The sequence below is a fragment of the Staurois parvus genome, unplaced genomic scaffold, assembly GCF_062004578.1.
Source record: "Staurois parvus isolate SC_StPar_1 unplaced genomic scaffold, SC_StPar_1.0 ptg000621l, whole genome shotgun sequence".
NCBI lineage: Eukaryota > Metazoa > Chordata > Amphibia > Anura > Ranidae > Staurois > Staurois parvus.
Window position 1 is genome coordinate 1204521 of NW_028318417.1, and position 26382 is coordinate 1230902.

General features: G+C 39.7%; 1 protein-coding gene and 1 long non-coding RNA gene across 2 annotated transcripts in view; one reads left to right on the forward strand and one right to left on the reverse strand.

Annotated features, from left to right (window-relative positions):
- Positions 1-26382, forward strand: part of LOC149449392 (DBH-like monooxygenase protein 2) — a 49187-nt gene that overhangs the window by 13282 nt on the left and 9523 nt on the right. Inside the window, exons 6-9 of the mRNA XM_089693308.1 lie at positions 13442-13608; positions 16072-16163; positions 20089-20185; positions 23951-24010. Of these exons, the coding sequence (XP_089549434.1) occupies positions 13442-13608; positions 16072-16163; positions 20089-20185; positions 23951-24010 (416 nt within the window). The remainder of the gene's footprint in view (positions 1-13441; positions 13609-16071; positions 16164-20088; positions 20186-23950; positions 24011-26382) is intronic.
- Positions 3717-10328, reverse strand: LOC149449393 (uncharacterized). The gene is made up of 2 exons (XR_016315411.1): positions 9370-10328; positions 3717-5626 (listed from the first exon to the last, which is right to left on the reverse strand). It is a non-coding gene; the product is annotated as an uncharacterized LOC149449393 (long non-coding RNA).

Consider the following 26382-nt stretch of genomic DNA (forward strand, 5'->3'; position numbering starts at 1 on the left):
CTAAGATCACACTAGCTTTGTAGGCAGGCGTTTGAGGGGCGCTTTTAACGCTCCCCAAACGCCTATGAAAATGATACACATGGCAGCGCACAGTTAATGGAAAAAATGATGTAGCGCTAACACCAAAAAAGACTCATAAAGTAAAAATGCACATGAAACATATAATATTATAAATAAATCGCATATATAAGCGACATAAAACAAAGTGACTGATATATATAAAGTGACTAATATTACAAAGTACAGCCTATGGGCTGTAAATCCTAAACATAAACCATGATCTCACAAGGATCAGGAATAAGTGAAAAAGAAGATGTGATCAAGAAACAAGTGAATAAACTCCAGTAATCACACTACTGAATAAGTCAAATGATCCCAATAGGATCTATAAATGATATAAGTGTGCAAAAATAGTCCAAGTGTGACTATTACATAATAGTGCCCAAAAATGACCCTGATAGGGTCTAGGTCAGGGGTGGGCAAACTTTTTGACTTGAGGGCCGCAATGGGTTCATATATTGGACCCGGGGGCCGGACCAAGAGTAGATGAATGATGTGTATGTGTCATCCATAGTAAGTATAGTAATATTCCCCCATAGTAATTCATCCCCCATAGTAATTCATCCCCCATATAGTAATTCATCCCCCATATAGTAATTCATCCCCCATAGTAATTCATCCCCCATATAGTAATTCATCCCCCATAGTAATTCATCCCCCATATAGTAATTCATCCCCCATAGTAATTCATCCCCCATATAGTAATTCATCCCCCATAGTAATTCATCCCCCATATAGTAATTCATCCCCGATATAGTAATTCATCCCCCATAGTAATTCATCCCCCATATAGTAATTCATCCCCCATAGTAATTCATCCCCCATAGCAATTCATCCCCATATAGTAATTCATCCCCCATAGTAATTCATCCCTCATAGTAATTCATCCCCCATAGTAATTCATCCCCCATATAGTAATTCATCCCCCATAGTAATTCATCCCTCATAGTAATTCATCCCCCATAGTAATTCATCCCCCATATAGTAATTCATCCCCCATAGTAATTCATCCCCCATAGTAATTCATCCCCCATATAGTAATTCATCCCCCATAGTAATTCATCCCTCATAGTAATTCATCCCCCATAGTAATTCATCCCCCATATAGTAATTCATCCCCCATAGTAATTCATCCCCCATAGTAAATCATTCCCCATAGTAATTCATCCCCCATATAGTAATTCATCCCCCATATAGTAATTCATCCCCCATAGTAATTCATCCCCCATAGTAATTCATCCCCCATATAGTAATTCATCCCCCATAGTAATTCATCCCTCATAGTAATTCATCCCCCATAGTAATTCATCCCCCATATAGTAATTCATCCCCCATAGTAATTCATCCCTCATAGTAATTCATCCCCCATAGTAATTCATCCCCCATAGTAATTCATCCCCCATATAGTAATTCATCCCCCATAGTAATTCATCCCCCATATAGTAATTCATCCCCCATTGTAATTCATCCCCCCTATAGTAAGTCCCCCCTGTGTCAATTTACTTACCTTTGCTCCGCGTGTTCCTCTCGCCGTGTTCCCGCGCCGTTCCGGTCTTCAGGGAGGACTGTGAGAGGAGCCTAGCTCCCCTCACGTTCGTCACGCTGCCCCGCCTACACACATCCTGACAGCCTCACATCACGCTCCGCGGGCCGGATTAAAAGGTGCGCCGGGCCGTATACGGCCCGCGGGCCGTAGTTTGCCCATTGCTGGTCTAGGTGATGGTAAAAATAAAAAAGTCCAAATGAGACCAATAATTCCAAATAAGGACAATCAGAAAAAACACGTGTACACATACAAATGAAAAAACAAATAAGCAAAAAATGCAAAACCAATGTTCAACAATAACAAACACAAAAACGCATGCGTGATGGTGCTTATAAACTATCACAAACGTGAACATCATGAATATTCGGGAACAACGCATGTTCCTTTAACCTCCTTGGCGGTATGATTCTTTCCGATTTTTTTTGTGCTGAAAGCGGTACCATTTTTTTGCATGGAAATATGTAGTTTTTTTATTGTAGGCCTGTCATTTTTAGGAATAACTCACTGAAATCTGTCCGAACAAGAGTCTAGTAAACATTCCGGATATGATAAAACTTGAAACACGAAATCATAAATTATAATTTAATAAATAATCATAAAAAATAATAATATAATAATAATAAATTTAATTCAATAATATAATCAAACCAAAAACACTGAAATTTGAAATACAGAGGCAAATTCGCACATCGCTGAGCAAAGTTGCAAAATCGTTTTCAGTGTCTGATGACGAATTTCCCCCACGAATCATTATCACTCAATTCTGCAAGTGGTTCTGATTTACTATCGCTGTTCTAAAACCGCTTTTGACGTAAAGGGACGCTTTTTGGACGCCATGGACTTTTCTAAGTTTCCAGGCAGAAAGAACAGTCAAAATGCAGGCAGGGCGCAGGACAAAGCAGTAGGGACAAAATATATGTGAAATGCATTGAAACAGCAATGACAGCAAAAGTTAAATTTTTAAAAAATTTCAAATTTCCCGCCGGTCCCGGCGCCCGTACGTCCCGATGTCACAGGGACCGGAACATGGAAGCCGGATGCCGGCATTGGCCGGAGGAGGTAAGTGCTGCAGGGACCCCCGGAGAACGCCGCATGGTAAGCCCGAGTGTAGCTCGGGGTTACTGCTCTTGGTACTCAAATTTTACCCCGAGCTACACTCGGGAATACCGCTAAGGAGGTTAATACAGATGGAAATAGTCCAAAATGGTGTTTAAAAACAGCTATTTCTTCCAAAAAACACCCGTGAAAGTGGGTAATGACACGTATCCACAGACAGCTGTATGACGCGCTCATCTCCACGCCTCGACCTGCTAGGGGTCAAAATGCTTTTGGATCACTACACAGGATTCTCCATGCAAGAGACTCCTCTGGAATTGCGTCCCTCTCTCCACAGTGGTCTCCCCCTCAAGGTCAGGCTAAGTGGTAATACAACTCCTCTCCAGGCAAGATATGGCCAGTTATCTCATTAAAACACAATTAAGAGCTTCCATAGCATAATACTGTTTATTAAGTGAAAAAGTAAACCCAAATCTTCAATATATACACTTGCATTTTCATAGTCTTGTTCAGAGCATTGAAACAGCAAACCTCATGTTTCTAGGTGTAGTACATGGGTGTATCAAGATGGCGTCCAAACTGGAAGTATGTCACCGAGTTGCCATATAGGACTCTATATTAAAAAGTATTTCTAGGTCAAGGATTATTTCCAGATCTTTAAGAACCTGTGTGACACTCAACTGTTCATTTGGAACAGTTGCATATTCATCTGTAACAATACTACTATCTTCAACAGTCTGATGACACCTTTCTGGTAAATCATACGGGTTTGGGGGGATATATAATGCCATTTGCAATGTTTTAAGGCTTGTGATTTTTGATAACCAGGAAATTCTTTTTGATGAAAACTGTATCTGGGGTGCATTTTATATGGTGTGAACCGACCCTGAAAGAGGTACAGGAAATGATTTACTAAAGGCAGACAGACTAGGTGTTCTGTCTCTCCAATCTAAGCATTGATAGTGTGATCTCTGTAACTTACAGTTGTGATGAGATAGCAATAACTTCAACCTCAGTTGGATGCCACAGTCAGTGACTCAATCGATAAGACATCTTGTAGATCTTGTGAAGTTTATTCCATAAACTGAGACAATCTTACAATACACATTCGATATGTCAAAAGATCATAATGTTTCCTGCTCCATGCCGTGAGGCTAGACCTGCAATGCATTACTGGGAAAGGGGGAGAGCTATCTATACAACATTAACTAAACCAAAAGAAAGGGAGGAGCAGAAACAAGATATAGTAAACACTTAAAGGCATATGACAGTCAATAGGACAGTCATGTTGTAAAATATCGTATTGTCTCGATATTTTATTAACTTGTATTGATGAGAAATGTTCAAATAGAAAGTCCTTCCACTTCTTGCATAAACTCAAAAAGATGATTTAATTATAATGTTGCATAAAATTAGAAATAAAATATTGGAATACAGAATGTTTAAATAAAGTCCAAAAAGTATAGTTAAGTTCTTAATAATAAAATTGTATGTAATTGTGTGTGTATAATATGAATGTGTGTGGATATGAGCAAGCAGCTCCCTTCGCCTTGCTGCCCAAAGAATGTGTTTTTTAAACCTTAGTCCTGCTCTAGAAAGAGCAATCCAGCCCCCACCTTTTCCTCAAAATGGGCTGGTATACTTGTAGTCCCACAAAGATAATTGGAAACAGATGTGTATATATATAACAAACCTCCAGTCTACTTCTCTCAAAGTCTGAGTGTAACTTTATCTCTTACATAGATGGGGGAGGATGGCTAGACCAATTGCTACCATATGTGTGGCTTGAATGTAAAGAAAACCCAAGATATATGTTCATATGTATATTCACAGACTATGAAGTCTAATTACTTACTTTTCCCAATCTAGAACAAATATAAATATAATAACTCAATTATTCTATTAAGATCCAACTCATTCATACATATGTTAGTACTGTTAATAAGAAGATATTAGATATTAGGTTAAGGAAAGCTTCTAACATTTCCCTCTCAAAATGATCGATTTTATCGAATCTTAATCATTTTCCTTATCTTAATCCATTTATACACATTCTCGTCACTTTCGTATCCATTCATGCATTTTTGGATCTTAAGATAATTGATCTGAACATATCTTTAATTTGATTCTATAATGGGAAAACAAATTCTTTGATAAACCTTTTGTTATGTATCACATAAAAATATTTTTACCCTTATTATTTTCCTTTTACCAAATAATTCATCCCCTTAATAAATGTATAACTGTAACATTATAGTACAATACTTTAAAATATGTCACTTAAAAAATAGATGTTTCATATTTTCCCTCCAAAATGTGTGTAGCACACAGTTCTATAATCCATACATCTTTTCAAAATACCTTATCAACATTTAAACATAACATATGTTCCCTAGCTTCAATCCATACATGTATATCAAATGATTTTTTTTTTTTAAAACATACATATAACAATGTAAAGCTTGCCTAAATTTTCTATATGTACCTTATAAAACTTATCTCTAGCTTAATTAACAACAGATGTTCTAACTAATTAGCGTGACTCTGTTGTAACAAAAGTTTAACCCTTTCACTTCTGAAAATACATAGTGTGTGATTGCAAATGTTCATGTGAAAACTGATCTCATCTTGATATAGTAAACATATGTCAAAATAAAATGTACACACAAAAAAAAACCAATATATCTGATGATGAATGAATTATTTCATCAGTAGTCAAAAGTCAATTGTTTTATAAGTTCTTCCTCTATGAGATGCCTTGAGATGTCTTGTCTTCTTCTAGCACTCTGTAAAGTTAAAATAACTTTATTGAACATAAAAAGAACAACAAAAACAATGATGAATGAAATTCTTGTTGCAAAGCTTCTTCCAGAATAAATTTCCTTCTTGGAAAATGTATTATCATCTGAAAGGTTTAGAAATATTTGAACTTTCTTCCTTTAACAGTTACTCTTAGGTCATTTCCTGTAACAGAAATGCAGTATCATTATTTTGGCATTGATAATTTTACATGGATTAATCCTCTTACATTTATCTGTTAATATTACATATCATAATCACAAACATTTCTAGTCATGACATGGAAAACATATTTTCATTATAACACTTCTTATTGACTTGTAGTGTTCTATTTTAGAATGCGGGCACTTCCGCCTACAGTACTAGGGTTGCTGATGCAAATTCCAACCATGGCATCACCTGCCTGGAGTTCACATGTTCTCCCTGTGCTTGTGTGGGTTTTCTCCAGGTACTCCGGTTTCCTTCCACACTCCAAAGTCATGTTGGTAGGAGAATTGGCTCCTATCCAAATTGGCCCTAGTATGTGTATGTATGACTGTGAGTTAGGGACCCTAGATTGTACACCTCTTGAGGGTTAGGGACTGATGTGAATGTACTATATATGTAAAAAGCACTACATATATTCACAACGCTATATAAGTACCTGAAATAAACAAAAATAAATATAACAGGACGCTACATCTCCATTATTGGTCATGATTCAAAACCTTGGTTTCAAAACCAAAGAAAGGTTTTGTATCAACCCAGAGATGACAAAGGATTATGCCTTTGATCTTATCTCTATAAAATTGGAAATATGCGTAGCTGTTTTTTGTGTTGACTTACTTCTTGTAGTGTAAGACTGATCTGCAGTAATACATACTGGTTTCAAACTTTTCTCAGTTCCTATGTTGAAAACGTGAGGTACAAACTTCTCACTTACAGCTGTACAAATATGTGTTGGTATGTTTTCCTGAAAATGTCTTTTTGTTACTTCTATCTGAATGTGTTTGGATGACAGTGTTTTGTACCATATAGGATACTTTTCACGATAATTTTCTGTTGAACCATCTTCCTCAAGGAGTTTCAGTGATGAATCAGGTGTCTGTAATATGATCTTACTTGATCTCACAATGTATTCAGTTATTTTGACTGCAAAGAAAACACTTAACAATTTTTTCATATGTGCATCAAAGTTTTTCTCCATATTTGTCAAAGTTCTTGAGAAGAAACCTATTATTTTTTTATTATCTTCTTTTAATTGTGACAAAGTTGCTGAGATTGCATTATTGGAAACATTGGTTTCTAAAACAAAAGGAACTTTACTACAAAACTCAACAGTATTTAATGTAGTAGCATTCTGCAAATCCCATTTCAATAGTTCAAAAGCTTCTTTCTCAGTTTGATTCCATTGATCAAACACACCAGCTTTTTGTCTCAAACGATCAAATAATGATCTAGACTTTTCTGCAAAATTGGGTATAAAATCTTTACAATGATTTACTTCGCTCAAAAACTGATGCAAAGCCTTGCGATTTGTTGGAATTGGATAAGCAGAAATAGTTCTAACTTTTTCTTGCAACATCTGTCTCTGTCCATAACTAATTTGCATATGAAGGAATTCCACCTGGCTTTTCATCAACTGAACTTTCTCTGTATTCAATTTCAATCCTGCTGTATGTAACAACGTAATTATTTCAGACAAAAGAGTGATATGCTCAGTTATATTTTGTGTAGACAAGAGAAGCTTGTCTACATGCTGGACAATACATTCTGGCCTAGAGAATTTAGATAATATTTTTCCCAAATACTCATGAACAATCCCATCACTTAAATCTAAGCCTGGGGCTAATCTTGTGAATGTATAAGTTTCTTTGTTGAAGCTAAAGGCAAGTTTATATTGACAACTCTTAGCTAAGGGTACTGACAAATGGCTATTGGCAATTTCAAGTACTGAGAATATTTTGGCCTTGGCATCCAGGTGTGACATTATGTTACAATCAGGAACAATAGATTTGTTATTTGTGATGCATTTGTTCAATGTCCTGAAATCAACTGATAAAGAATATGAATTATCAACTTTGATAGGCCAAATACAATTATTCACCACTGATTGTACTTTCTTTAAAATTCCTTGCTGTAAAAACTCATCTATAATGGAAGAAATTGGATTAATTGATTCTAATGGCAATTTGTATTGAGGTTGAGGCTTAGGGTCTCTACCTTCAATGTCAACTTCAAAATCCTTAAACAAACCTACATCATTTTTGCTTTGACTCCACAGATCCTTATGTGATCTAACCAATTGTTCCAATTCAAGATTGGTTCCTGTATGTGGCCATTTATGATCTGAAGACATGTCAGCAGTTGCTGTACAAATACTTCCAACATTACAGTACATGGAAGAATCAATTAATGTTGATTTGGGCCTTCCACTTTCATCCAATAAATATGGAGCAACATATTCCAACAGTAAAGAAGAATCTCGATTTGATCCTGATCCTAATTTCGGCAATGGCAGTAAACCATTCCTGTTAATGACAACAGCACTGTTTACCATATTGTTTAAGCTGTTGTTGACTCTCAGTGAACTGATCTTTTTAACTTCTGAGGCATAAGGCAACTCAGACAGACTATTGTTGGAACATGGAGGAGTAGATTGTTCAGAAATTATATTTTGGTCTTCTAATTCCAAAGCGTTTCTTTGTAAATCTAATTTATAATGAATACAATCTCTTTTCAAATGACCAAATCGTTTACAATAGAAACAAATAGTATTTCCTGTCTGCTCTGAGACTCTCGTCCTGCCTGTGACGTATTCATCATCATAACTGGGTGTGGCTAAGCACATGGTCTCTCTCTCTTCTCCATTTTGAACAATTAAACTTTCCTTCTTCTGATTGTTTAATTTAAGTTGTCTCCTAACTGTATCTATAACTTTGGCTGCTTGATCTAAATCATTTTTTCCAGTAGCAATAATAACAGATGCTGGATCAAGATACTTGAATTTTTTAACAAAAGCATTTACCATAGAAGGAGTCTCATTGTCTAAATTAAATATCATTTTGTATACTTTAGAAAATCTATTTTTAAATTCAAAAGGATCATCATTAATCGTAGCTCTTAAGGAGTCTAAGATTTCCAAAGAAGGAATTTCCTGTCCAGTAGTAAATTTCAATAATTGACGTAGTCGGTCTGCTGCATTGCTATGCATTTCCTCATCATCCTCAATATATGGCGTTTTAATTAATCTACATGCCATAACACTGGGGAGCCATAAACAGAATAGAAAATTTCTTTGCTCCTGATTTAAACAAAAATTATTACAAAAATTTTCATAAACCTCCATGTTATAGAAAGCATCGGCATCCATATCATAGGCTGGCATATCCTTCAAAATTTTCATGAGCTGATCAAGGATTTTAAGATTAAGTTTTGCAACTTTATCCCTTAATTTTCTCTTACACATTTCTTCCTGATCTACAGGGTCTCCTTCTACAGACTGGATCTCTGGTACAAAAGATTTTTGTTTCTCTGCCTTAGTATTCACACAAATTCTTTTTACATCATTCTGCAGGTCAGATAACTGAATGTCTTTTGTTTGAATTGCACTTTGCATATCATCTATTTGCTCAGTCAAAATCTGGCAATTAGCACATACACTGCTCTGATCTTGCTTCATTACACAAACAGCAGTCTTAGGAACATCAAAAATCATGGCGTTAAAAACATTAACTAACTTCATTACATTTCTAACTTGTTTGCTCAGTTTCTTAAAGGAAAACTTAGATTTTTCTATCTTACTATTAGCCTGTAAGCACTCATTATACATGTACCGCCAAAGTTCATCATCTTTAACAAATGTAGACAGATTCTTGAATTCTAACTTACTCTCTCTAGATAATTCATCAATAAAATCCATTACTTACCAATTAAGAAGGTCTTTCTTTACATAACGCGTCTTTTCTCTCTTGGCGGGAAATGACATCACCAAGGAACAGCGTTTCTTGCAATTCTCACCAATTCTGCTTTTAGGTTCTCGATTATGCCGACGATTCATCTGTTGCAGACTTTACTTCTCCTGAAAGCTTGATTTCATAGTTTGCTGAATTTGCAAACAACTTCCCTCTCAGCAAGATGAAGAAGAAAAAAGTCAAAAATAAGCAATCGGCGGAAACGAATCGAACTGGAGGCTCGCCACTGTAAAATATCGTATTGTCTCGATATTTTATTAACTTGTATTGATGAGAAATGTTCAAATAGAAAGTCCTTCCACTTCTTGCATAAACTCAAAAAGATGATTTAATTATAATGTTGCATAAAATTAGAAATAAAATATTGGAATACAGAATGTTTAAATAAAGTCCAAAAAGTATAGTTAAGTTCTTAATAATAAAATTGTATGTAATTGTGTGTGTATAATATGAATGTGTGTGGATATGAGCAAGCAGCTCCCTTCGCCTTGCTGCCCAAAGAATGTGTTTTTTAAACCTTAGTCCTGCTCTAGAAAGAGCAATCCAGCCCCCACCTTTTCCTCAAAATGGGCTGGTATACTTGTAGTCCCACAAAGATAATTGGAAACAGATGTGTATATATATAACAAACCTCCAGTCTACTTCTCTCAAAGTCTGAGTGTAACTTTATCTCTTACATAGATGGGGGAGGATGGCTAGACCAATTGCTACCATATGTGTGGCTTGAATGTAAAGAAAACCCAAGATATATGTTCATATGTATATTCACAGACTATGAAGTCTAATTACTTACTTTTCCCAATCTAGAACAAATATAAATATAATAACTCAATTATTCTATTAAGATCCAACTCATTCATACTTATGTTAGTACTGTTAATAAGAAGATATTAGATATTAGGTTAAGGAAAGCTTCTAACACATGTGAAACATGACACTAAGTACTTTGCAAGTACAGTTGCTCCAGAGCTCAGTGAATGAGCAGAAGGTCTGCTGACTTCCATCATCCAATCACATGCAAGCAAAAATACTGTTTTTCTCTGTACATAATTGGGTGTTCTTTGCAAAGTGAAGCTTTACCTCATTTGCTAAGCACTAGAGAAACTGCCCTTGCAGAGTCTATTTGCCTTTAGTAAATCAACCCCATAGACCCCAGAGAGAGAGAGATCATTTCCCCCGGTACAAATCATTAGTAATACCTCATCTGGAATATGCAGTTCAGTTTTGGGCACCAATTCACAAAAAGAACATTGTGGAACAGGAGGAAGTACAGAGAAGGGTAACTAAACTGATAAGAGGCATGGAGGAGATCAGCTATGAGGAAAGATTAGAGGAACATAAGGGGGGATATGATCTCCATGTATAATACATAAGGGGGATATGATCTCCATGTATAATACATAAGGGGGATATGATCTCCATGTATAATACATAAGGGGGGATATGATCTCCATGTATAATACATAAGGGGGGATATGATCACCATGTATAATACATAAGGGGGGATATGATCTCCATGTATAATACTAAAGGGGGGATATGATCTCCATGTATAAAACATAAAAAGGATATGATCTCCATGTATAATACATAAGGGGGGATATGATCTCCATGTAGAATACATAAGGGGGGATATGATCTCCATGTAGAATACATAAGGGGGGATATGATCTCCATGTAGAATACATAAGGGGGGATATGATCTCCATGTATAATACATAAGGGGGGGGATATGATCACCATGTATAATACATAAGGGGGGATATGATCTCCATGTATAATACATAAGGGGGGATATGATCTCCATGTAGAATACATAAGGGGGATATGATCTCCATGTAGAATACATAAGGGGGGATATGATCTCCATGTATAATACATAAGGGGGGGGGATATGATCACCATGTATAATACATAAGGGGGGATATGATCTCCATGTATAATACATAAGGGGGGATATGATCTCCATGTATAATACATAAGGGGGGATATGATCACCATGTATAATGCATAAGGGGGATATGATCTCCATGTATAATACATAAGGGGGGATATGATCTCCATGTAGAATACATAAGGGGGGATATGATCTCCATGTAGAATACATAAGGGGGGATATGATCTCCATGTATAATACATAAGGGGGGATATGATCTCCATGTATAATGCATAAGGGGAGATATGATCTCCATGTATAATACATAAGGGGGGATATGATCACCATGTACAATGCATAAGGGGGATATGATCTCCATGTATAATACATAAGGGGGGATATGATCTCCATGTATAATACATAAGGGGGGATATGATCTCCATGTATAATACATAAGGGGGGGATATGATCTCCATGTATAATACATAAGGGGGGATATGATCTCCATGTATAATACATAAAGGGGGATATGATCTCTATGTATAATACATAAGGGGGGATATGATCACCATGTATAATACATAGGGGGGGAAATGATCTCCATGTATAATACATAAGGGGGGATATGATCTCCATGTATAATACATAAGGGGGGATATGATCTCCATGTATAATACATAAAGGGGGATATGATCTCCATGTATAATACATAAGGGGGGATATGATCACCATGTATAATACATAGGGGGGGATATGATCTCCATGTATAATACATAAGGGGGGATATGATCACCATGTATAATACATAAGGGGGGATATGATCTCCATGTATAATACATAAGGGGGGGATATGATCTCCATGTATAATACATAAGGGGGGATATGATCTCCATGTATAATACATAAGGGGGGATATGATCACCATGTATAATACATAAGGGGGGATATGATGACCATGTATAATACATAGGGGGGATATGATCTCCATGTATAATACATAGGGGGGGATATGATCTCCATGTATAATACATAAGGGGGGATATGATCACCATGTATAATACATAGGGGGGGATATGATCTCCATGTATAATACATAAGGGGGGATATGATCTCCATGTATAATACATAAGGGGGGATATGATATCCATGTATAATACATAAGGGGGATATGATCTCCATGTATAATACATAAGGGGGGATATGATCACCATGTATAATACATAGTGGGTGGGGGGATATGATCTCCATGTATAATACATAAGGGGGATATGATCTCCATGTATAATACATAAGGGGGGGATATGATCTTCATGTATAATACATAAGGAGGGATATGATCACCATGTATAATACATAAGGGGGGATATGATCTCCATGTATAATACATAAGGGGGGGTATGATCTCCATGTATAATACATAAGGGGGGATATGATCTCCATGTATAATACATAAGGGGGATATGATCTCCATGTATAATACATAAGGGGGGATATGATCTCCATGTATAATACATAAGGGGGGGATATGATCTCCATGTATAAATACATCAGTGGTTCATATAGTGAACTCGGTGTAGTTATTCACCCTGAGGTCATCACAGAGGAGAAGGGCGGCACTCTTTACGTCTGGAGGAAAAGAAATGTAATCTCCAAACACAGAAAGGTTTCTTCACAGTAAGAGCTGTGAGAATGTGGAATAGTCTCCCTCAAGAGTTGGTTCTGCCCATCTCAGTAGATTGTTTTAAAAAAGCCATGGATTCTTTCCTAAATGTACATAATATAACTGGATATAACATTTATAGGTAAAGTTGATCCAGGGAAAATCCAATTGCCTCTCTGGGGATCAAGAAGGAATTTCTCCCCTGCAGGAGCGAATTGTATCATGCTTTGCTGGGTTTTTTTGCTTTCCTCTTGATCAACTATGAGTATAGGATTGTATATATCTTTTTTCCCTTCTATTGGTTGAACTGGGTGGACTTTTTTTTAACCAGACTACGTGACACAATAGTTGCGCTTTACTTCTCCTCCTCACAATGTAAGTTTATAGGGCAATCAAAATGTAAAGGTGTGCAATCACATTTCGGGTCACCGATACCCTCTCCTCATGGTCACAGGCAATTGTATGCATAACATTTTGTGTCTGATTTGCAGGAATTTTGGATAGTTCAGGTATAAGAATTTATTACACTCCTCAATTACGTGAACATGATGGCGGTATTCTGATGACTGGGATTTTCACATTTCCTGTCCATTTCGTGCCTCCTGGAGCTGAACTTTTTCGCAGTTATGGACTCTGTAACACTCATCTGATCCCACAGGTAGGGACCTCAACATGATCCCCCCCCCCAAAATCATGGAGACTAAAGCAGTGGTTAGCATTTTTTTGCAGTGCTGGTATCATGGGTTCAGTTTCCATCAGAACCAACATTATTTGGAGTCTGTATTTCCTCCCTGTGTTTGATTGAGCTTCCCCCTATGCTCTGGATTCTACCTACAGACCAGAAACCAAGGGCGTAAAGAGTATTAAAATGTTTCTAAAGGCTGCATTAAAGTTAAAAAGTCCCTTTATTTGTATACCCGCCTGTATACTTATGTATACCCTGATAGTGCAGGATGCTTGGCAAAGTTAGTTTTTGGTTCCTTTTGTAGTCATGGGAGCGGTGATTGTTTGCTTTAGCCTGTTCAGGGTTTCACAGGCTTGAAGTTTGATTGCTTCTCCTTGCTTCTTGAAGAAGTTTCCAGAATATGGGGCTGTGAAAGTAAAATAGCCGGTCTGAATATTTATTATGTACTAGCCAATCCTTGGAGGGGAGTGTCCAGAAGGTGGCTGGGTAGGTGATACATAGTTTGGAACCTTGGAGAGATTGTTCTCTTCTCATCAAGGAGGGTTCCAAAGCCTCTGGGGCTCCTGTCCCTCCAAGGCCGCCAGTGGACTGGGTAGCAGTTCTGAGCTGTGGCAGAGCCGGGAACCTGAAGTAATATTTTTTTGAGGAGCTGGTTGTGGAACTTCATCGTATGGGATGTGGTCTGGAGAAGGGTTGTCTCCTGCACTGGGAAGTGTCTGGAGGAAGCTGAAAGGTGGCAGCTGTCCTAAATACTGACCCTGAATTGTGATCCCCAGTTACTGCTGTCATAGGGGATTAGAGTCCTGGCCATTCCCCTGTCCTCAGAGGAAGCTATGTATTGGAGCCTTGCAGAGAGTGTCCTTCTGTTACTGTGCAAGCATTTTGGCCCTAACCCCTCACCTTTTTAAAGTTCCTCAAGCAATAAATATCAAAAAGACAATCCCTAGACTGAGTTCTTGGAGCCAATGTGCATAGGCCAGTGCCTATGGGGACTAGAAGCCTCTGAACTATTTGGGAAGCACCAGCTATTACGAGCGGCCCCTATGGGGGTAGCGCTATACTTACCAGAGCCTGACCTCGATCCAGTGCTACACCCATCTGCAGTGACTCTCTCTCTGCTCACAGAGGCAGTAGTGGGAGCCATTGGCTTCTGCTGCTGTCAATCAAATAGTCAATAGATGCACACAGCCTCAGGCAGCTTAGGATCGAACCTGCAGGTGTACCCTCAAATCAAGTGGCTTGCTATGGGGTCTTACAAAAAGAGAAGGAGCCAAGAGCAGCAGCAGGGGACCCCAGAAGAGGAGGTTTGTGGCTGCTCTTTTTTATTTTAGAAAAGAAAGCCTTCCAACCTCTTTAACCCCACAAATTAAGCTCAAAGTGGACCAGACTTTAAAAACTGATGATAGGCTGTGCATGTGTACACCCGTCTCACTGCCTTTGTAGTTAAAGAATATGGAAACCCAACATTTCATATTCCTGATATGTGCCTGCTGTACCATGTACTTGTATGAAAAAGTCTCCCGTTCTCTTGGTATTGGTGTTCCTGACAGTCCCTCTTCTTTCCTATTAAAAACTGACCACACTAGGTATGAGAGCACAGAGTAGTCAGTTTTCTAGCTGTGCTGGGAACTCAGCCTGCTCTCCTCCAATAATCAGACTTGTCCTGACACCCTTCCCCTTGCACAGCCATTCACTGGGAAGATCAGAGTGCTGCTGTTTCTCCTCCCCCAGCTCACTATACAGCGAACAGAGGGGATGTGATTACTTATAAAAAAGGAGGGAAAGGGTAATTATAATGTTTTCTATAGTTCACATACTTTAAGCAGACAGTTTTAAAGGAAAGGAGCTAAAAACTTTCTCAACTGCTCAAGTGTTAACAAGTCTTTAGTGCAACACATTGTGACTTTGGCAAAATTACCCCCCCCCCCCCGCCACATTCAGCAGAAGTTACAACCTCAAATGATTGTGACCCTTTCTGGTGAATAGGGCTGCAATGTGTGCAATGCATGTAGTGATCAGGGGCGGACTGACAACTCATGGGGCCCCCGGGCAATAGGGGATCATGGGGCCCCTGTGTCCTTGCCCAAACTCAAAAAAGCCTATGAAAAAGGTACCAGGGGCATCTCATGGGGCCCCCTACTGACCCCAGGCCCTCGGGCAGCGCCCGAGTTTCCAAATGGTCAGTCCGCCCCTGGTAGTGATGCTGCATTTATAACGTTAAAACAGGCAGTGAGGAGGTGACATCTCACCTATGAAACGCCTCTAAAAAGTGATCCATCACCGATCGCTTTTCAGAGGAGTGGCATGCTCTGTGCCATTTGTAAACCTAGCCTAAGTGTGTTTCCTGTGGGGAGGTGAAGGTCCATATTGTGTGCAGACAATACTCAGGGTGTGTGTGGGTGATCTATATGCATAGGACTGCTCTTCTCTTGGCAGATCTTGGGCCATCCAGTAGAAGACTTTCATGTCAACACATATCTCCTCCATGGTCATCTGACAGTACGAAGCATACGGACCATGCATTACAGGTAATAAAGGGCTCAAATCATGAACGATCTTGGGATTGGTTTTGTTCATAGACACTTTTAGTACAAAGCTAAAGCAAACGTTCAAAGTTTAGTACAAGGGGCCAAAGGGCCCTCTCCGCAAAAACTGCTGGCCCCTCAATCCCCCTCCGCACTGCCATTAGCAGGATGGGCTGAGAGGGAGATAGCAAACTGTGCACACATACAGTCTGAATGATCTGGATCGGCCACATTTGCACATTTGTAAAGTTCAGCCTGTCCTGCAAAGGGCAGGATGGAGGGGGATTGAGGGGCTAGTGGTTTTGGGGAGCATTTCTACCCATACAGCTGCATGTGTTATGGGAGGACAGTGCCGGGGCAAAGTAATATATAGTGCCCAGGACTAAGAAGTCAAACGTTGTCCACCAAATTGTATGACCATCGCGTGGCAGCAAACCCCCCTCCAAAAAAAAATTGAGCGTTAATCTGCATGCATACCATGCCTACCTCTAAAGCATAAATCCCCTTTGCAAGCCAACATTTTCTGCAAATAAAAATTCCCATTATTCCAGTACAAATCAACAAATCCCCCCCCCCCCTCCCCTGCTGAAGTCCCCAACCCAGCACAAATCTCCCCCTCATCCCACTTCCCAGCTCATATGCTCCCCTTCCACAAATCCCCCCTTCTAGCACAATCCTCTACCCCTCAAATTTCCCTTCTGAGCATAAATCCTCTCCCATCACAAATCCCCCCTATAAGCACATAACCTCCCCTCAAACCCCCCTTCCTAGCACAAATCCCCCCTCCTAGCAAAAAAAAACCCAAATCACCCCTCATAGTACACCCCGCCCCCTAAAGTTTGCCTCCTAAAACAAATCTTACATCCCTGCTACCCCCTAAGTTCTTCCTCCCAGCACAAATCTTTTCCCTTCAATTCCCCTTCTTGCACACCCCCCCAAAACCCTTCCTAACACTGATCTTCTTCTCCTCTCCCCCTTCTAGCTCAAATACCCCCCCAGTGTTTGTTACTCTGCCCATCCCCCCTTCAATGTGTCCCCAGTGCAGTTCTCCCCTCCCTCAAGCACACAGACCTCAGATGCAACACGGCAGATGTCTGAGATGTCCTACCTTTCAGGCTCCCCCTCATCTTGACACCTCAGAGTTGAGGAGGAGCCTAGGGGAAGCCGACTTATCAGTCTTGATAGGCAGCTGGCGGGGACTGATGTCAGTTGCTGAAGGGCTATTGGGTTGCATCAGGGGGCCCCCTGCACTAAAGATACCACTGGCTATCAACTCACCACTGTGCGGCATTTGTTTAGCCTACCCCCATTCTTTGCCGGGAGGAGATGGGGGTGGGTAAACCAACACTGTACAGTGGCAATCCGGCAGTCCCAATCCAGGAGAGCAGCAGTAGCAGGAGGAAGAGCTGGAGGGGAGAGAGGGCACAGCCCGCACGCCCTCCCGGCTCTCTCCTTTCCCTATATAGAGCTAGCTTGTCTCCTCCAGCTCTAGGCTGACAGGAGTAGCGCAGCTGCCATCACTACTCCTGTCAGCTTGTAGGTAGGAACTCTCCATGTGGTGCCCCCCCCCACTTCACATAATACCAACCGCCCCTCCTGCCCACTCCTTGTCCTGGCCCTGTGGGAGGTGGTGCAGCATTTGAAACAGGAGCGGGAGGAGCACTTGTATGTGCTATTCAAAAGATATAGGGGGATTTTTGGAAAATATTGCTGAAGGTGATCTTCGCCTTTGGAGAAAAGCCACAGCCCAACACTTGCATTTTGTTTTTTTTTAAGATGCCCTGCCAGCCCCCAAAACTGTCTATGCGAATACTGACTTTCTGAATGTTTGAGATGTAGGCAATACTCCCCAGCCCCCATATTTTATTTCTTTATTTACTGTAGTCAGAACGTGCCTCCTTTATATATATACAGATGTACCTCAGTTTACGAACGCCTCGGTTAACGTCATTTTCGGTTTCCGAATGAAAATCCATTGAAATTAACGCCTTGTTTTACAAATTTTTTATGAATTTGTTTCGCAATACGAAGCGTATGTCGGTGCCAGTTTTTAAATGCAATTGCCGTCTTTTTTTTTCTTCACCATAGCTCAAACAATTAGCTGTCACTTTCCCCGGAGCTAAAAGAAACTTTGTTTCTTTTAAGAAACTAAAAGGAAACATTGTTTCTTTTGGGGAATAAACTAAAAGGAAACATTCTTTCTTTTAGCTGGGGGGAAGTGACAGCTGATTCTCTGAGCTATAGTGAAGAAAAAACAAACAAACCGGTAATTACAATTAAAAAACTGGCACTGACCGATAGTGACAGCGACTTTTTTAAAAACTTTTTTCTGACCTCCAGAATGGATTTATTGGTTTCCTATGGGAAACCTCATTTCGGTTTATGAATTTTTCGCAATACGAAACGTCCTGGAGAACACATTAAATTCGTAAACCGAGGTACGCCTGTATTATGGGCTTTCCTTACCTGCTATGTTTAACAAATCCTCTGTTTACATTGACTCCTCCTTTCCAGTCATTTAGACACTCCTCATGGAGATTTACAGCTGAACTTCAAGCGCATAAATACTGTACTTCAATAGTCATAGAATGCCAAATTCTACTTTATGTGCACTGAACGCCTTTTAAAGCCCAGATATCCCTTAGTAAACCTAGCAGTGACATCATTATTGTGCTGTACACAATCTATGCAGAGAGCAGAGTTGTGGGAGGGACCCAGCAGGCCCCACCCAGCACAGAAAACTATAGAAGGGGCGGAGACAAGACCAGTCTCCCCCGCACAAGGAGAGAGAGCAGCAATGAGTGGTCTTTATTACAGGAAAAGTCTGAGACTTTTACACAGATCTGGAAGAAATACATAAATCACACCAAGATTCAAGGAAGACTTTTGCATTTAGACAATATGGGTTAATTTACTAAAACTGGAGAGTGCAAAATCTGGTGTAGATCTGCATAGAAACCAGTTTCCAGGTTTTATTGCCAAAGCTTAACCCTAGTTTCACATCTGTGCAGGTGGCGCCGCTGCAGATCTGTGCAGCCGTATCACCTGCACAGACAAATGCAGACCCGCGGGTGGGTGCCATTAGTTCTAATGGCACGCCACCCACACTGGAAAACGCAACTGTACTGGGAACCGAGGTTCCCATGCGGGCTGCTGTTTCCAAAGAAGTGCAAGGACTTCTTTCCCTGCGTGTCATGGGCACGGGAGTCCATTCAAATGAATGGGGTCTCATGCATGTGCAAAATCTGGCCCGCATGGCCGTATAGATGTGAACCGGGGGGTAATTGACCAAGCTGATGTTAGAAGCTGATTGGCTACCATGTACAGCTGTGCTCCAGTTTTAGTAAATTTCCTCCTGTTTGTTTAGCCCCAATTTCTGCTTCAATTAGAGATGGTTTGAATGGAAACCGATTCAGCTGTTTTAGCAATCTATGATGGCATGGGAATTCTGTGTCATAGATATACTTTGTATCAAGTGTATGTGTATATATATATATATATATATATATATACACATACACACAGGGGCGGACTGACAACTCATGGGGCCCCCGGGCAATAGGGGATCATGAGGCCCCTGTGTCCTTGCCCACACTCAAAAAAGCCTATAAAAAAGGTACCAGGGGCATTTCATGGGGCCCCCTACTGACCCCGGGCCCTCGGGCAGTGCCCGAGTGCTCGAATTGTCAGTCCGCCCCTGCATACACACACACAGTATACATGTTAAACATATATATACTTGAAAAAAGTGACCCACACTATAGCCCTTACAAAGGATCCCAAACCAAATTTTGTACCATGGCAAAATCCCAAAAATGAACACTGCACTAATAAAGTGGATTAAGACATCACCCTCTCAAGGTATCCAATGGTTGCTGTCAATCCAGTTATGGCATTCTGTATAATACCCAATGTTCTTGCTCACTAGGAATGGCACTTTAATTGGGAGCTTGGGGGAAGATAAGAGATACGACTTCAATTTCCAACAAGTGAGAGATTTGCCCGGAGTGATCACGGTACAAATTGTACGTTGGGTGACTTTATATCATAAATATGGGTTTCGGGAAAAGGGGCATCATGTTGTCGTTGTTGGTATTAGCACTTTTATTCATGTATTCTTTTTAAAATTTTCCTAATCAGTAATTGTTTTATTAGACTCTAGGAAATTATATGAAATGGGGAAAATTTATCAAAACTGGAGCAGCCAGAATCTGGAGCAGCTGGGCATGGCAACCAATCGGCTTCTTGCTTCAAACTTTAAAGCTTAACTGAACGAGCGGAAGATAGAAGATGATTGGCTGCCATGCAAAGCTGCTCAAGTTTTGATAAATACACCCTCCTACCAAAACCACCACCACCACCACCAATGTGTTTTAAATTCTATTTAAATCCTCCATTTAAAAAATGAAATACAGCAGTATACTTCAGCACGTACCACTTTCAGCCTATCACGTATCTTCAGTTTCTCAATCCTCTGTTCTTGTTTGTAGAGTGGCTACATTGCCGTGTAAGGTCCCCTAGAACCCCACCGTAGCCACCCTCATGAGCGCATTCCCATTCAAGATTACAGCCTGCAAAAAACAAGAACAGAGGACACACCAGCCTTGTGCTTTACCTTTATAGATCCTTTTACTGAAGTGATAAAAGAGACGTATACTCAAAAACAGTATATAATCTCAAACTCATTAATATCCATAGTGATCCAAATCACTTAGTCCACTGCATGGATCCCAATACAAGGAAGACGCTTAAAATGTCTGCATGCTTTGAGGAAGCACTGAGGGCTACAAATAAAAGAGGGCCCCCTCTTGAAACCCATCAGGCATTTGAAGTGTCTTCCCTATATTGGGATCTGTGCAGTATACCAGGCGATGAGGATCACTATAGATATTAATGAGTTTGAGATCATATACAGTTTTTGAGTATACATCTGTTTTATCACTTCAATAAAAGGATCTATAAAGGTGATGCACAAGGCTGGTGCGCTCTCTCTTCTTGTTTTTTGCAAGCTACAATCTTGGATGGGAACAAAAAAACAAAAGTACAGGTTTATTGAGGAGTGACTGAAGCCATATCAACATTGGAAAGACCGCTTGCGATTTCTATGCACTGTGCGCTTCAGCATGCGCTGACCCCGCCCTGTCATGTGACGTGGCCTACCACTTGCTGGCTGAGTTGCTGTTGTTCCCAGTTGCTTCCACTTTGTTATAATCCCACTAACAGTTGAGCGTGGAATATTTAGTAACCAGGAAATGTCACGGATGGACTTATTGCCCAGGTGGCAACCTATCACGGGACCACGCTAGAAGTCACTGAGCTCCTGAGAGCGACCCATTCTTTCACCAATGTTTGTAGAAGCAGTCTGCATGCCTAGGGGCTTGATGTTATACACCTGTGTCCATGGAGGTGATTGGAACACCTGAATCACATGATTTGGAGGCCTGGCCCAATACTTCTGGCAATATATTGTGTATATATAAATATATAAAATCCTGAAGGAGAATGTCTGGCCATCAGTTCATGACTTAAAGCAAACTTGGGTTACGCAGCAGGACATTGATTTGAAACACACCAGCAAGTCTGAATGACTCAAAAAAACAAACAAAATTAAGGTTTTGGAGTGGCCAAGTCAAAGTCCGGACTTAAATCCGATTGAGATGATGTGTTTAATTCATTTAAAAGGCCTTTCATACTGGAAAACTTCCAACGTGGCTGAATTAAACAATTCTGCACAGAAGAGTGGGACAAATTCTTCCACAGCGATGTGAAAGACTCAATGCCAGTTATCACAAATGCTTGATTGCAGTTGTTGCTGCCAAGGGTGGCCCAACCAGTTATTAGATTTAGGGGGAAATTACTTTTTCACACAGGGCCAGGCAGGTTGGGTCAACTTTTTTTCCCTAAATAAATTAAATCATCAATTAAAAACTGCATTTTGTATTTACTTAGGTTATCTTTGTGTAATAATAAAATTTGTTGATGATCTGGATCACTTAAGTGTGACAAATTAAAAAAAAAAATCAGGAAGGGGGAAATATACTTTTTCACAGCAACGTATATGTATATTTATGTAGTATACATGCAGTATATACAGTCAGGTCCATAAATATTGGGACATCGACACAATTCTAACATTTTTGGCTCTATACACCACCACAATGGATTTGAAATGAAACGAACAAGATGTGCTTTAACTGCAGACTGTCAGCTTTAATTTGAGGGTATTTACATCCAAATCAGGTGAACGGTGTAGGAATTACAACAGCTTGCATATGTGCCTCCCACTTGTTAAGGGACCAAAAGTAATGGGACAATTGGCTTCTCAGCTGTTCCATGGCCAGGTGTGTGTTATTCCCTCATTATCCCAATTACAATGAGCAGATAAAAGGTCCAGAGTTCATTTCAAGTGTGCTATTTGCATTTGGAATCTGTTGCTATCAACTCTCAAGATGAGATCCAAAGAGCTGTCACTATCAGTGAAGAAAGTCATCATTAGGCTGAAAAAACAAAACAAACCCATCAGAGAGATAGCAAAAACATTAGGCGTGGCCAAAACAACTGTTTGGAACATTCTTAAAAAGAAGGAACGCACCGATGAGCTCAGCAACACCAAAAGACCCGGAAGACCACGGAAAACAACTGTGGTGGATGAGCGAAGAATTCTTTCCCTGGTGAAGGAAACACCCTTCACAACAGTTGGCCACATCAAGAACACTCTCCAGGAGGTAGGTGTATGTGTGTCAAAGTCAACAATCAAGAGAAGACTTCACCAGAGTGAATACAGAGGGTTCACCACAAGATGGAAACCATTGGTGAGCCTCACAAACAGGATGGCCAGATTAGAGTTTGCCAAAATCACATCTAAAAAAGCCTTCACAGTTCTGGAACAACATCCTATGGACAGATGACACCAACATCAACTTGTACCAGAGTGATGGGAAGAGAAGAGTATGGAGAAGGAAAGGAACTGCTCATGATCCTAAGCATACCACCTCATCAGTGAAGCATGGTGGTGGTAGTGTCATGGCGTGGGCATGTATGGCTGCCAATGGAACTGGTTCTCTTGTATTTATTGATGATGTGACTGCTGACAAAAGCAGCCGGATGAATTCTGAAGTGTTTCGGGCATATTATCTGCTCATATTCAGTCAAATGCTTCAGAACTCATTGGACGCTTCACAGTGCAGATGGACAATGACCCAAAGCAGACTGCAAAAGCAACCAAAGAGTTTTTTAAGGGAAAGAAGTGGAATGTTCTGCAATGGCCAAGTCAATCACCTGACCTGAATCCGATTGAGCATGCATTTCACTTGCTGAAGACAAAACTGAAGGGAAAATGCCCCAAGAACAAGCAGGAACTGAAGGCAGTTGCAGTAGAGGCCTGGCAGAGCATCACCCGGGATGAAACCCAGCGTCTGGTGATGTCTATGGGTTCCAGACTTCAGGCTGTAATTGACTGCAAAGGATTTGCAACCAAGTATTAAAAAGTGAAAGTTTGATTTATGATTATTATTCTGTCCTATTTAGTTTTGGTCCCTTAACAAGTGGGAGGCACATATGCAAACTGTTGTAATTCCTACACCGTTCACCTGATTTGGATGTAAATTCCCTCAAATTAAAGCTGACAGTCTGCAGTTAAAGCACATCTTGTTTGTTTCATTTCAAATCCATTGTGGTGGTGTATAGAGCCAACAATGTTAGAATTGTGTCGATGTCCCAATATTTATGGACCTGACTGTATATATAGACACAAAAACTGAGATTTAATTTGTCATTTTCTTTACCTGCAGGGAGATCAGATTTTGGTGGAATGTAGCTCCAGCACCCCTGACAGAGAAGGTGTCACCTTTGTAAGCTTCAACCTTTGCCTAATGCATTTGTTACACAGGGACAGAATTCTGTCTTAAATGGGATGCTACTTACATCCCATGATATATGAATAACCACTTGAGGAATCGTTTGCAAATTTATCGAAGTGTAAAACTGAGTATCTAAACCAAGGGTGTCAAACTGGCGGCCCTCTAGCTTTTGCAAAACTACAAGCCCCATCATTCCCCTGCCTTTGGGAGTCATGCTTGTAACTGTCAATCTTGCAATGCCTCATGGGACTTATAGTTAGGCAACAGCTGGAGGGCCACCAGTTTGACACCCGTGATCTAAACGCAAATATATAAAAATGTCACAGCTTTGTCGAACTACTTATTTGAAAACATGTTTGTAGAAAAATGATTCAAAAATATCTTCTATTAAAGCTTTAATGTGAACAACTTATGTGAGGGAAATCCACCTTAAACCGCACTCAGGATCAAGTTAAAAAGTTTATTTACTCGTACGAGGAGACAAGATACAACAAAAATATGGATATTGTCTATTGGTTCTAACCACTGTGACCCGTGCAATAGAGCTGCATACACAGCAGTTAGCCTGATAGATGCCTATCCACTGGATATTTCTCTATTGGTTATAATCACTGTGACCCGTGCAATAGGGCAGCATACACAGCAGTTAGCCTGATAGGTGCCTATCCACTGGATATTTGTCTATTGGTTCTAACCACTGTGACCCATGCAATAGGGCTGCATACACAGCAGTTAGCCTGATAGACGCCTATCCACTGGATATTTGTCTACTGGTTCTAACCACTGTGACCCGTGCAATAGGGCTGCAGACACAGCAGTTAGCCTGGTAGACGCCTATCCACTGGATATTTGTCTATTGGTTCTAACCACTGTGACCCGTGCAATAGGGCTGCATACACAGCAGTTAGCCTGATAGACGCCTATCCACTGGATATTTGTCTATTGGTTCTAACCACTGTGACCCGTGCTATAGGGCTGCAGACACAGCAGTTAGCCTGATAGACGCCTATCCACTGGATATTTGTCTATTGGTTCTAACCACTGTGACCCGTGCAATAGGGCTGCATACACAGCAGTTAGCCTGATAGATGCCTATCCACTGGATATTTGTCTATTGGTTCTAACCACAGTGACCCGTGCAATAGGGCTGCATACACAGCAGTTAGCCTGATAGATGCCTATCCACTGGATATTTGTCTATTGGTTCTAACCACTGTGACCCGTGCAATAGGGCTGCATACACAGTAGTTAGCCTGATAGACGCCTATCCAGGCTTGTCTAATTGACAATGATTAACCTAGGCTTTATATACTTTTTCCTAAAAATACCAAAATGCTGACTCAGCCACCTCTTCTGGATATGATTGGTTGACTTGTGTGTCTGGGCTTGACCTTTATTGTCACTTCCTAGAAGTAGGTGTAGCTCAGTCTTACAGACTCAAATAAGGAAGTAGCTTGCGGTTACATGTATTTCAAAAGTATAGTTTCTTAAGCAATCTTTTGTAAGCAGGCATAAATGATTATAAAATAAGCATCTAATTTCTCTAATAATTTACCAGATCCAGGTGGATTACACCCAAGAGTCCTCAGGGAACTTAGCCCAGTTATAGCTGAGATGGAATATCTCATTTTTAAAGACACCTTATTGACTTGAACAGTACCTACTGATTGACCTGCAGTACCAATGTTGTACCAACCCATATGGAAGAAAACTATATTTGAAATATATTTTAAAAATATTCTTCCCCAATATATTGGCATATATTTGAAATATTACAATTCTGGCCATATTCAATATATTTTAAAATATATTTCAAGAATTATATATACTGCATGTTGAAATGCGTTTTTTATATATTACAAAATATATGAAAAATATTTTTAAAAATATATTTTTAAATATATTCTTCAGATTTTCTTTTAACATATATAAAAGTCATTTTAACATATATGTTTACATATATTTGTAAATGCATTCCAAAAATGTAGATTTCTATTTTTAAAGACATACAGTATATTTGAAATGTATTTTTACAAATATTTTTCATATAAATTGTAATAAAAATATATATATTTATTAAAATATATTTTGAAATATATTGAATATGGCCAAAATTGTAGCATTTCAAATATATGTCAATATATTTGGGAACAATATTTTTAAATATATTTCAAATATATTTTTCTTCCATGTGGGAATTTTCAGAAAGGAAACACCCACATGCAATGCTCGGCCAAGAACAGTCAACCTGGGGAGGAAAGATCTATGCCCTCTAGCCAGGAAATGAGCCAGAGTCTATCTGACTTGCTGCAGCTTCTAATACACACTGTGAGCTGCTCACAGAGTGCAGCGAAATCAGAGTA